Source organism: Girardinichthys multiradiatus, chromosome 10 (genome assembly GCF_021462225.1).
Source record: "Girardinichthys multiradiatus isolate DD_20200921_A chromosome 10, DD_fGirMul_XY1, whole genome shotgun sequence".
Taxonomy (NCBI): Eukaryota; Metazoa; Chordata; class Actinopteri; order Cyprinodontiformes; family Goodeidae; genus Girardinichthys; species Girardinichthys multiradiatus.
In genome coordinates, this window is record NC_061803.1 from 4,089,791 (window position 1) to 4,103,579 (window position 13,789).

General features: G+C 45.4%; 1 protein-coding gene across 7 annotated transcripts in view; it reads right to left on the bottom strand.

Annotated features, from left to right (window-relative positions):
* LOC124874933 (potassium voltage-gated channel subfamily C member 1-like) overlaps positions 1-13,789 on the bottom strand; it is a 77,771-nt gene that overhangs the window by 53,642 nt on the left and 10,340 nt on the right. For 6 of the 7 annotated variants that reach the window (XM_047376614.1, XM_047376608.1, XM_047376609.1 and 3 more), the window contains exon 2: positions 12,978-13,664. In XM_047376614.1, coding sequence (XP_047232570.1) covers positions 12,978-13,664 — 687 coding nt within the window. The remainder of the gene's footprint in view (positions 1-12,977; positions 13,665-13,789) is intronic. The other variant, XM_047376615.1, reaches the window with a different exon arrangement.

Genomic DNA, 13,789 nt, shown 5'->3' on the forward strand with positions numbered 1-13,789 from the left:
AAAGGTAAAAAATAAAAACACCTTTCACTGCAACCCTAACCCTAACCCTAGCATAACCTTATAATGATAAATTTGCTGCAGTTCTTTTTTTTACCTTCCTTAATACCTTCCTCACTGTGTGGAGGCAAGATAAACTTTTCCATCATTTTTAATAGTTCCAGTTAATCAAAACCTTTAAATTATCACCAGGGGATACATTCTTGGAGGACAGGAGCCGCATGGCGAGTTAAATATTTAATAATATCTTAAAGAACTTACATCATCGAACAAAGGCAGGTAGGTAGACATGGAACAGGCATACTACGGCGACGTGGAGCAGAGAGCTAACAGTACATCCCAGTGACCAGAACAGAAAACCAGATTGTGTAAATACTGAGGAAGGGAAGAGAATGGACCAGTGAACCAAGGGAGCTAATCAGCAGGGAATGACATGCAGCTGCTGGAAGGTAACTGAGGGAGAGAGACTAATTAACACAGATGATCAGGGAGTGCAGGGTGGTAACCATAAACATCTAAGTAAACAGAAACAAGTAAACAATTAGACTACCAAAAATAACATGAACAAGGAGAAAACAGATCTATTAGAAAATACAAACTAAAATCCGGAATCCAGGGAATTAACAAACACCTCACCAACAGAGTGAATCTAATAAACCTGAATGAACTGAAATAAAGCAAGTGAGAAAGTAAACAGAACTCAAAGCCCCAAAAGCAGGCAGATTATGACACTTGTAGCATTTCATGAAGATAAACACGCATCCACCTTACTTGAATGGCATATTCTCTTATCTTTCCCATTTTTGAAGAGTGGCTAAGAGACATTGGCCCTATCTAACATGATATTCAAACCTCTTACTGAAGTCTGCTTTTTAAGTATTTTTTTCATGTAAGATTATGCTATTTTGATCAAAAATAAATGTATCTTAGGGTTTTTAGGCATCTTTAACAGTGGTTTTTACTTGTGACTTTGGATTTGGATCACAAAGTCTAAGATTTAGGGTAGCATCGTACTATCTTTTGTGTTTTTTCAGTGGTGTAACTCCGTACCTGGAGATAACCTGTGCTGAAGGCATACTGGCAGGTAGCCATTGTGTTTATGACAGCACAGAAGACCATAACGCTGAACACAGTGGAAAAGGAACGGCCAACGATTGAGCCGCCGAGACACGACCTTCAGGGAGAAAGTGGGCTGTGGAAGCAGCACCGCCCCCCCAGAAACGAATCAGATTTAGGCACACAGTGTCCGATTTTAGAAGGGGCAAAGGGGGCGTCTCTGGAACATGCTGAGCTACAAATGATGCTTTGTCAGGAGATTTCTGACAAAGGCAACTGAGCCTTTCTGAAAGTGACCACAAAGAGCTGAACCTGCAGGATAAATGGGAAACAACAGAGCGGCCGAGTCTGAGACTCATCAGTGCACCTGTATAAGGCAGAGTTTTCATTCAAATCATTATGTGAACAGAGCCTTTAGTAGGTCATATTACTCTTTATTAAATTCAAACACATGTATTTAAGGTCCCTTAATGGTAGTTGCTTACATCAAATTGCACAGGAGTCTATGAAGTCCATATAATTGTTTTCCAGTCAGCTTTTCTTTTCCTTATTATAAAAATGTATAATTCTTAAACAAGTAAAGTGATATCCTGAAATACAGAATTCAGAAAACAAACAGTATAAAATACATGTATGGTTTAAATAATTAAAATAAAAATTACTGGATTCTAATAAGTAATAGGTTTGTGATCAGAACCGGCCAGTTTTCAGATTCAACTGAACCTGACAGGTGACCGGAAACACAAAAATGTGACTTACTTTCGACCAGTGAACACACCATAACAAAACACAAAACTCAGTAAGGAGGCTGCTAACTATGGAAGAACAAGACTAAAAGTTAGCAAATTTCTGTTTCAGTGGGGTGTTTACAATGAAATCAGAGGACGCACAAAAGGTGTATGAAGGTGTATGAATTTAACATGAAACAATTTTCCACAGAGGCTTGGAGGTTAGTTCTTTCATTGTGCTTCAACAGAGAGCTGGACTTCAGATTTCGCAGTTTTTGTTGTTTTGTGTAGAACTTTCTGATGTATGAAGAGGACCCACAGGATGTTAATTCATATATTGAATCAGAATCAGAATCAGAATCAGAAAAGCTTTATTGCCAAGTACGTTTTTGGACATACAAGGAATTTGTTTTGGCGTAGTCGGTGCAATACAGTACAAATTAAACAGTATAAACATATCTACAATATAATATAAATATATGTGCACAGTTTTAAGTGAGTGAGAGTAAATATAGAGCAGTATAAGATGCAAGAGCAATACAACAGTGCAGGTGATCATTGTGCAAGTAAAGCAGTGCAAGTAAAGCAGGAGTCCAAGCTGAGCGTTAATGTAACGCATAAAGTTACAGGTTACAGGTGTCCTGTCAGCAAAAAAAGGGGGGGTGTGGGGGAAAGGGAGAGTGTCAGGGTGGTTTCCGGGCTTTGTTAACCAGGCTGGTGGCAGATGGGAAAAAACTGTTCTTGTGGCGTGAGGTTTTGGTCCGGATGGACCGCAGCCTCCTGCCAGAGGGGAGAGTCTCAAAGAGTCTGTGACCGGGGTGGGAGGGATCAGCCAGAATCTTCCCTGCCCGCTTCAGGGTCCTGGAGGTGTACAGTTCCTGGAGCGACAGTAGACTGCAGCCAATCACCTTCTCAGCAGACCGAATGACACGCTGCAGCCTGCCCTTATCCTTGGCTGTAGCAGCGGCGTACCAGATGGTGATGGAGGAGGTGAGGATGGACTCAATGATGGCTGTGTAGAAGTGCACCATCATAGTCTTTGGCAGGTTGAATTTCTTCAGCTGCCGCAGGAAGAACATCCTCTGCTGGGCTTTCTTGATGAGGAGCTGATGTTTGGCTCCCACTTGAGATCCTGGGAGATGATGGTTCCCAGGAAGTGGAAAGATTCCACAGTGTCAATTGTGGAGTCACAGAGGGTGATGGGGGCAGGTGGGGCTGGGTTCTGCCTGAAGTTCACAACCATCTCCACTGTCTTTAGAGCGTTGAGCTCAAGGTTGTTCTGGCTGCACCAGTCCAACAGATGGTCCACCTCCCATCTGTACGCAGACTCGTCACCATCAGAGATGAGTCCGATCAGGGTGGTGTCGTCCGCAAACTTCAGAAGCTTGACAGACTGGTGACTGGAGGTGCAGCTGTTGGTGTACAGGGAGAAGAGCAGAGGAGAGAGAACACAGCCTTGGGGGGAACCGGTGCTGATGGTCAGGGAGTCAGAGACGTGCTTCCCCAGCCTCACGCGCTGCTTCCTGTCAGACAGGAAGTCAGTGATCCACCTGCAGGTGGAGTCGGGCACACTCAGCTGGGAGAGCTTCTCCTGTAGCAGAACTGGGACGATGGTGTTGAAGGCAGAGCTGAAATCCACAAACAGGATCCTGGCGTAGGTTCCTGTGGAGTCCAGGTGCCGGAGGATGAAGTGAAGGGCTAGGTTGACTGCATCATCTACAGACCTGTTGGCTCTGTAGGCAAACTGCAGGGGGTCAAGGAGGGGGTCGGTGATGTCTTTTAGGTGTGAGAGCACAAGGCGCTCAAAGGACTTCATCACCACAGAGGTCAGGGCGACGGGTCTGAAGTCATTAAGCCCTGTGGTCCTTGGCTTCTTGGGAACAGGGACGATGGTGGAGGACTTGAAGCAGGCTGGCACATGACATGTCTCCAGTGAGGTGTTAAAAATGTCTGTGAAGACTGGAGACAGCTGATCAGCGCAGTGCTTCAGGCTGGCTGGTGAGACAGAATCCGGACCAGCAGCTTTCCGGGGATTCTGTCTCCTGAAGAGTTTGTTGACGTCCCTCTCCTGGATGGAAAGAGCCGTCCTCGGCGTGGGTAGGGGGCTGGTGGGGGGGAACTTCAGGGTGGGGGTTGGAGGTGCCAAGACCCCTCTTGAGGTTGGAGAGATGGGGGTGGTGGATTGTGGCTGCAGCTGTTGGGGGGCGTCGTGGGAGATGGTTGCAGGACTGTCCCTTTGTCTTTCAAAGCGGCAGTAGAACTCGTTCAGGTCGTTGGCGAGGCGTCGGTCGTTGATGGAGTGGGGGGCTTTCGGCTTGTAGTTGGTGATTTGCTTGAGCCCTTTCCAGACAGACGCAGAGTCGTTGGCTGAGAACTGGTTTTGGAGCTTCTCAGAGTACAGTCGTTTGGCCTCTTTCACTGCCTTGCCAAACTTGTACTTTGCCTCTCTGTATATGTCTTTGTCCCCACTCTTGAAGGCCTTTTCCTTATCCAGTCTTAACCTTCTGAGTTTAGCTGTGAACCAGGGTTTGTCGTTGTTGTAACTCACCCTGGTGCATGATGGTACACAGCTGTCCTCACAGAAGCTGATGTAGGAAGTCACAGCCTCTGTGTACTCGTCCAGACTGTTGGTAGTAGTCCTGAACACATCCCAGTCTGTACAGCCTAAACACGCCTGGAGATTCTCCACAGCCTCACTGCTCCACTTCCTTGTCGTCCTCACAACAGGTTTGCAGAGCTTTAGTTTCTGCCTGTATGCAGGAATCAGGTGGACCATGATGTGGTCGGATTGGCCCAGTGCAGCACGTGGGACGGCGTGATAAGCGTCTCTGATGGTGGTGTAACAGTGATCCAGAATGTTGTCCTCTCTGGTCGGACATTTAATAAACTGTCTGAATTTGGGGAGTTCGTGGGTGAGATTACCTTTGTTAAAGTCGCCAACGACGATAACTAAGGAGTCCGGGTTGGTCCGCTCCACACTCAGTATCTGGTCGGCGAGCATGCGCTGTGCGACCTGCACGTTAGCTTGCGGCGGGATGTAAACACCGACCAGGATGAACGAAGCGAACTCACGGGGGGAATAGAAAGGCTTACAGTTTAAGATGAAGGCTTCCAGGTCTGGAGAACAGTGCTGCTGAATCACTGTCACGTCGTTGCACCAACCACTGTTGAGGTAAAAACAGATTCCTCCACCTTTCGCTTTGCCGGAGAGTTCCGTGTCTCTGTCCGCTCTGTAGAGCTGGAATCCTGCCAGCTGCAGCGCAGAGTCCGGTATTAATCCACACAGCCACGTCTCCGTGAAGCACAAAACTGCCGATGAATAAAAGTCCCTGTTTTTCCCCAACAACAGTTGTAGTTCCTCCATTTTGTTGGGAAGTGAGCGCACGTTAGAGAGAAATATTCCAGGTAACGGTGTTCGTAGTCCACGCTGGCGAAGACGTACCAGCACCCCAGCCCGTTTCCCTCTCTTCCGGCGTTTCACCGCGTGAACAAAGGTGAGCGCACCTTTGACCAGAATGTCCAAAAATTCCAGAGCGGTAGGCAGAAAAGTGGGAAATAACTCCTCTGGTGTAGTAGCCCTGATGTTCATGAGTTCTTCTCTGGTGAGAGAGCTCCGGGTACCATCACAGAAGACCGTTTTAAAGCAAAAACAAAACAATGCGCACCAACACGCCGAGGCGACCATCTGCGGCGCCATCATCAGATGCATTCAATTTGGTCAGGTTCTCCATATGGGGAGGTTTTACATTAATCATTTGTTTTCCTTTAAATATTTTTATTTGCCTTTTAAAATGAAATTAAATTCCATGTTTTATTCTTTTCCTCTAGATTGGAGGCGTCTAAACTTCTTGCTATGTGGGTCAGAATTGTTCAATTAAAAGCAATAGTGGGCTGCAAAAACATTTCATAGATTTTTCATACAAAATCTAGGATAATTGTATCATCAAACTACCGTTTTACCTGCTTAACAATAAATTAAAACACACAATATCAGATGATATTAAGAAAGTAGGCTAGTTTTTTGTAGAAAAGGAATCATAAATAGGGTTTTACAAATGTAACTATGAAAACACACCCTCCGGTCCCCCTTCATAAGAAGGGGGACCGGAGGGTGTGTTCCAACTACAGGGGGATCACACTCCTCAGCCTCTCTGGTAAGGCCTACGCCAGGGTATTGGAGAGGAGAGTCCGACCGATAGTCGAACCTCGGCTTCAGGAGGAACAGTGTGGTTTTCGTCCCGGCCGTGGAACACTGGACCAGCTCTATACCCTCTACAGGGTGCTCGAGGGTTCATGGGAGTTTGCCCAACCGGTTCACATGTGTTTTGTGGACCTGGAGAAGGCATTCGACTGTGTCCCTCGTGATGCCCTGTGGGGGGTTCTCCAGGAGTATGGAATCGGGGGCCCTTTATTAGGGGCCATCCGGTCCCTGTTCGAGCGGAGCAGGAGTTTGGTCCGCATTGCCGGCACTAAGTCGGACCTGTTCCCAGTGCATGTTGGACTCCGGCAGGGCTGCCCTTTGTCACCAGTCCTGTTCATAACTTTTATGGACAGGATTTCTAGACGCAGCCAAGGGCCGGAGGGGGTCGGGTTTGGGGACCAGTGGATTTCGTCTCTTCTTTTTGCAGATGACGTGGTCCTGCTGGCCCCCTCTACCCAAGACCTACAGCATGCGCTGTGGCGGTTCGCAGCCGAGTGTGAAGCGGCTGGGATGAGGATCAGCTCCTCCAAGTCCGAGGCCATGGTACTCGACCGGAAAAGGGTGGCTTGTCCTCTTCAGGTTGGAGGGGAGTTCCTGCCTCAAGTGGAGGAGTTTAAGTATCTCGGGGTCCTGTTCACGAGTGAGTGAAGAATGGAGCGGGAGATCGACAGACGGATCGGTGCAGCTGCCACAGTAATGGGGGCACTGTGCCGGTCCGTTGTGGTGAAGAGAGAGCTAAGCCGAAAAGCAAAGCTCTCAATTTACTGGTCGGTCTACGTTCCTACCCTCACCTATGGCCATGAACTTTGGGTCATGACCGAAAGAACGAGATCCCAGATACAAGCGGCTGAAATGAGTTTCGGCCATCCGGGAGGGGCTCGGAGTAGAGCCGCTGCTCCTCCACATCGAGAGGAGCCAGTTGAGGTGGCTCGAGCATCTATACCGGATGCCTCCTGGACGCCTTCCTCGGGAGGTGTTCCAGGCACGTCCCACCGGGAGGAGGCCCAGGGGACGGCCCAGGACACGCTGGAGGGACTTAGTCTCTTGGCTGGCCTGGGAACGCCTTGGGCTCCCCCTGGAGGAACTGGAGGAGGTGTCTGGAGAGAGGAACGTCTGGGCGTCTCTGTTGAGTCTGCTGCCCCCGCGACCCGGTCCCGGATAAGCGGAAGACGACGAGACGAGAGACTGTGAAAACAGAATAGGTGAAGAATGGGTGCACCAAGTGGCTTTTAAGTCCATCCGTTCATCCATTTTCTATACCCGCTTCTTCCGCACAGGGTCGCAGGGGAGCTGATGCCTATCTCCAGCATTCTATGGGCAAGAGGCGGGCTACACCCTGGACAGGCCACCAGTCCATCACAGGGCAACACAGAAGACAAACAACCATGCACACACTCATTCATACTGGGCAGTTGAGAGAGATCAATTAACCTGACAGTCATGTTTTTGAATTGTGAGAGGAAGCCAGAGTACTGGAGAAAACCCACGCATGCACGGGAAGAACATGCAAACTCAATGCAGAAAGACCCCCAGCTGGGAGTCCAACCCAGGACCTTCTTGCTGCAAGGCAACATCGCTACCAACTGTGCCACCATGCAGCCCTCATTCCTGCTCTAGGTGAAAATATTTTCCAATGTACTGGTAATCTCCCAATTTGCATGAATGGGTTTTGAAAAAGAAAATCAAATTTTTCTGCTAATTTTCGACACTTCCAGACTTGGGAAAAAACCAACCAAAAAAGGCCACTTTTTCATAGGTCGCCAAAGCAACTCAGCACAACCTGCAAACAGATTTGGCAAAGTTTCTACGCCAGATGCCCTTTCTGTTGCTACTGGGAATCGAATCCAGGTTCCCATAATAATAGACACGGACTTACCCTGCTACACCATGAAGGGACGACCCCACTTTGCGTACATGGGATAGGAAAAAAATGACTACTTGTGTTTTTTCTCTAAAAAAAAAAAAAAAAAAAACACGAAGCAGTTAAAAAGCACAAATTAAAAGGACCCCTGAGGGTTAAAACACAGCTACAAAACTTTGATATTTACAAATGAAATGTAGACGTTATCTCTGACAAAACACAAAGAAATGTAACTGAGAACAACACCAGATAGTCCAAAAAGACTAAACAGCTAGGTCAAGACCTACGTGAAGCCTTATCTCCACTGCAAGATCCATGTAAACCTGGTTGCAATCAATACTAAAATCGGATGTAGGTGAGACATACTACCCCGTGCATCCATTAATGGTAGTCAATGGATAACAGTTGCTTTACTTTCAAAAAGTCCAGAATGAGCCAAAGCACCTCTCATATTCTGAGACAAAAAGAGCAGATAGTCAATGAAACAAAGATGGGGGGGTAGGAAGATTGGATAGATCAAGCCTTCACAGATAATCGAAGATCCTAAGATAGGAGGACCCCACCTCCACCACGCAGCGTCTTTCTTTCAGTGCTTGTCGCCCCCATTTCCCATCTCTCTAACCCCCCCCGCTTAAGTCCTTTTCTCCCCTTCTCCATTTCCCGTTTCATGCCCTTCCGCCTCATTTTTCCTCTTCCTCCAGCTCTCTCTCTCTTTCCCTCTCGTGTCTACTGCAGCAGAAAAGCCAGCACAGACACCAGCATGTGTGTATATGTGGTTGTGCATGTGTGCACTACTACGATAAATTCAACGTGTGAGCCTCACACAATCATCAGCGATGAAGGTAAAATTAGGAGGGAAGGGCAAAAAATGCCAAACATACGTGTCGAATGCTCTGATCAGAACATTGATTACTGGTGCATTACATCACAGCCATGCAAACAACCCCCCCTTGAAATAATTTGAGTAATGCCACCCCACCAGTCCCACCCCCATGTTTCTTTATGTTTGCTCTCATCTCCTTCTTCTTCTCTCATCTGCATTTCCTCATCGGCATTTCATTTTGTTTCCTTCTCGTCTGAATCACCTTGTGTTTTTGCTTCACGTAAAGTTTTCATCAATGAGAAAAACAATCAAAAAGGTCGTACTCCGTTACATGATGTGATGGTCAAATAAAGAGGAGCAGTGAGGACAAAAGAAAAGAAAGGAAAAGCCTGATTTGGGTCACATCGCTGTTTGACATAAAGCAGTGGGCATGCTGGAAAAAGGACGCAGTGAAATGGGGCTAAATTCACCCGCACGGGGAACCAGTTCCACCTTCTACCTGCTCTGCACTCTTCATAACCCCACAGTGGTACTGCAAACACTGCTTTTTGCAGCCAACATGGAATTGAAGGAAGTGCTTTTTGTGAAGCATGATCAGATTTTACAAGTTATCCAGCAGTGAAATACAGCAAGAATAAATCAAGATCATTCAGATCAGCTCCTGTCATGTTTAAAGTACAAACCATTTTAATGGGATTAAGATATCTTATCTTAATCCCATTAAACATTAGAGTAGACATGCACCAATCCAACTTTTCCTGGCTGAAACCGATTTCCAGTTTCTCCTAAATTCTAAACAGCCAAATCTGATTTTGACCGATTCAAGACTTTTTATTCCAGGGGATCTATAAAGCATAAAACCTCTATACTTTAATAGTGGTTAAAAGTTTTGAATCCAACAGAAGAAAGAATTGCAGCATCAAAGCATATGTCCTTTACATCCATCCGAATTCTATTAAACTCAAACAAAAGGGAAATCCAGTGCATGCCGTGGGCTGATGGACCCAAAATAGGGGGAATTGTTTGTTCTGATGCATTTAATATATGAAAATGAATCTATTTTGTAAAATGGTAAATGGACTGAACTTATATAGCACCTTTCCAGTCATACAGACCACTCAAAGCACATTACACTAGAGTCACATTCACCCAATCGCACTCACTAACGCTCACACATTCATACACCGATACGCAGATTGGTAGGCAACTTGAGGTTAAGTGCCTTGCCCAGCGGCACATTGACATTTGGCAGGAGGAAGCTGGAATCAAACCCACAACCTTCTGATTGCAAGACGACTACTCTTCCTACTGAACCACAGTCACCTGGTTGTCAGTATTTGACCTGCTGATCATTGATCAGAGCCAATGAAAGAAAAATTGCAAGATTCTGATCTCTGCACAACCGATTGGTGCATCTTTATATTAGTCTTGATTTTAAATGATCGTGTGTTTATCCATGGATATGGGTTAGGGGGTGCTGCAAGTGGTGAGAAATCATTACACTGGGATAAGAGTGACAGTTACAGAAGCACTTCCAACCTGAGTCCCGGTCGAAAGTGACAGATTGGGCGGTCTAACCCAGACAGCCCAACAGTTTCCTCTATCTCTGCTGAGAACTGAGGCCTGGTCTTTGTCCAAAAAGATGTGAATGCATGTCTGTGTAGGAGCCACCAGGTGCAGATCATGTTCATAATCGTTACCGGTATCAAGTTATACAGAGTTTTTAAGTCTTTGATCTTTCAAAACCATTTGAACTTTCCTTAAACTTTTCCTATAGTTGAAAGTCCTTTTAATAAAATACCAGTATAAGTGACCAGAGTTTTCTCCAGTTCTATGGAGCACAAAGTAACGCAACACTTCCCCTCCAACACATGTTGCTGAACACTGCCAGCCAGCTGGCTGAGAGAATGCAAAGTGTTATGAGTGTGTCTGACTGCAGGCTCGCTACCTGAGCAGATTCTCAACTAATTAACCAGCTAATATTAGCTTGTTAAACTCTGTGTTACTTCATAAAGAGCAGAGTGAAAAAAAGGCAAAATGGTGTGTTCATTTTATGTCTGTTTCACAAAATAACAATATTTGTATATTATGCATATGCAGTAGGAGTATTTGCAGCTGTTCTTATTGAAAATGAAGTTAACAGATCATGTTACTAGAGGTTAACATACAACGAGAATCCTAACCCATAGCAACTCAAGCCAACTGTGCATTTACGCTAAATTGTGAGTTCTGATCATTTTTACCTTGTTTTAAATCAATAAATGCAGAAATCTGCAGGCTGTCTGATTTTCATGATCCTATTCGTGAAGCGACAGCACCAACTGGTTCTCCTGCACTGTCTTGACAGATTAAATTTTACTAAAAGGAAAAATAAAATGCAGGAAGAAGGTGAATCTAAATATATAAAAAGAAAGCCGCTCTGATCAAACAGCTGGATTTGTCTGTAACAAAAAGCTCTACAAATAAAAGAACCAGTACATATCAAAAACACAGTCAGGAATACTTGTTACCCCTCCACCTGTATGATCAAATGCCTTGAAAACAAATGCATTTAGAAGGTAACTCATTGGGAATTTCCTTGAAATCAGTAAATATTTTCCCAACACAGTAGTAAGTTAGCCATAATAGATACAAAGCCTGAGAAAAAAAAACATCACAGCATTCACCTGGGACAGGAGAGACTGCTAAAATAACACTACCAAGGGCATTCGTATAGGAATCCATGCAAATCTTTAACAAAGGTGCTAAAATATATACAGCTGGGTAATATCATCTAGGACACACTGAACATAAAAGCTTTTGGATGCAGGAGGCAGAGTTGATGGTGCGTTTACAGGCACATATATCAAACCAGCTCACGAAAGGGATGGGGATTATTATATCAGCAGAAAATGTCATTAAATGTGTTTTTAACTCCATTAGCAGTTAGGGAAGATGAGGAATATAATGATAATTTTGAGGTGGAGCCATAGTATAATTTTAGGGGTTTTAAGTAACCATCGGAGGGGGTATAGATTAGTTGAGATCATAAATAAATAAATATTATGCATGGAAGACTGTCTGGCCAGGGAGCCAGTTTAGTGGAGGAAGGACATTTTTATTGCTGTCCATTGGCTCACCTGGCCTCAGCACCCACCTATGGAGAATGTTTTTATGGTTATTTAAGGTTGGCCAGTGCTTGACTTTATTCTGCTTGAAACATATGTTGGAATTTGGACTTTTGTCAGCCAACCTGTGCTTTTTAAATTTAGTCTGAAAAAAGACTTTTAAAGTCAGGCATCATTGGCCCATCTGAAAAACCATATTTAGGCATCATTCGGACATCTACACTGCATAAACATAGACGTCTGTATATCCACATCTGCTCAAGGTTCACTTTCAACCACATTTCGATACCAGCAGACGTCTTTGTGTATGCAGATATCTTTTCAACTGCATCTAGATATCACTTGATGTCTTCTCACCATTAACTTTTCAGCTAAATGTAGGATTTATGAGGCGTCCTTAGGTACAGAGATGATCTTTTAGGGTTAGCTTTTCAACCACATTTCAAAAGTCAATAGACGTCTTGCACTTTCTAACTACATTTTTATGTCAATAGACATCTTTAAGTCCACCTTAGAATAAAAAAACACCAATTGGTAGAAAGGTTTCTCCCCTTTCAACCACACTTAAACTTCAGTAGACATCTTTACGTACTTAGATATCTCTGTAGATGCACCTTTAGACCACATTTAGACATCTGTATTTTTAGTTAACATTTTAACCCCATTTAGAGGGCAAAAAACGTCTTTATTTCAACGTCTTCTCAACATTCTCTTACAGGCACATCTGTGTTAAGAGACATCTGTATGCAGACGCAGACTGTCTTTTCACACATGAAAATCTCTCTACTCTTTTTCTAACCACATCTCGTTAATAAAGACATTTACAATCTTAAATTTAAGCCACAAAAGACATCAATGGACATTTCATGGTTTACTCTTCAACCACAATTTCTCTCATTTAGATGGAAGGTCTGTTCGCAGAGAAATTGCTCAGAGGGAGACACTATGAGGCTGAGATACCATTTTCCATTTTTCTTCAAGTTATCAGCATTAATTATTAAACATCAGTTAGTCAATACAGGCTACCGCCACTTAATCCTGTCAGAGATTACATGCAAGCAGTTAGTGACCTGTAGTTAATATTGGTGGGTTGTGTTCGCAGTAATTAGGGTTAATGAAGCATTTTAAACAAAGTTTTTACATTTCTACTCGAAACATGCAACAGTAGTCCAAAGGAACAAGTTGGGAGACCTGAGGAACTCACCCGGGCGTATTTGGACGAATACGGGTCTTCGAACAGAGCCCATATTCTGGGCTGCCAGGTCTTCCACCAGCCTCTCCGTGCGTCCTCCTGCAGACACAGTCTTTTCAAGTCCCCGTCCGCGCCACCCAGAGCCGGGTCGTCGTCCGGCACGTCGGGCTCCGGGGTCTCAAAGCTGTCGAGCGCCTCCTCCGCGTCCCGGTGCTGCCGGTAGTTCATCCAGCAGCACGCCTCCACGTCCGTCTCGTCGATACCCCAGAAGGCCAGCTCCTCCTCGAACAGCGGACCGCACACATCGTTGGGACAGTGCAACTTCCCTGTGCGGTAGTAGTTTAGGATAAAGGAGAAGACCGACGGGTGGCGGTCGAAGAAGAACTCGTCCAATTTGGGGTCGTAGTCGAAGTTGCTGAAGGCGTCCGGCTCGGTGAGCCAAGACAGGCGGGTCCCGGGCAGCGTCTTCAGGGTGCTCCGGTAGGTCTCATGCCGCACCCCCCCGCAGTTTATCACGATTTTCTCGCTTTCCGACGGACAAGTCATGTCTGCGCTGTAACATGCTTTGTTGGACGACTTGTTCCCACCCTTGCGCCCTTTGAAAGAGGAGACACACACCGAACTGAGCATAGAGCACCGGGGGGGGGAGGGAGAGGATGCGAGAAACCGAAGGGAGGAGGAGGGAGGAGTCTGAGGAGTCTGCGGGGAGAGAAAAAGGGCAGAAATTTTTAGCAGAAAGGGAGAAATATAGATGTGGATTATCAACATTAGGAATTATACGCTAATACCAGCGGGGTTCATAAGGATTCACATGATGATAAGCT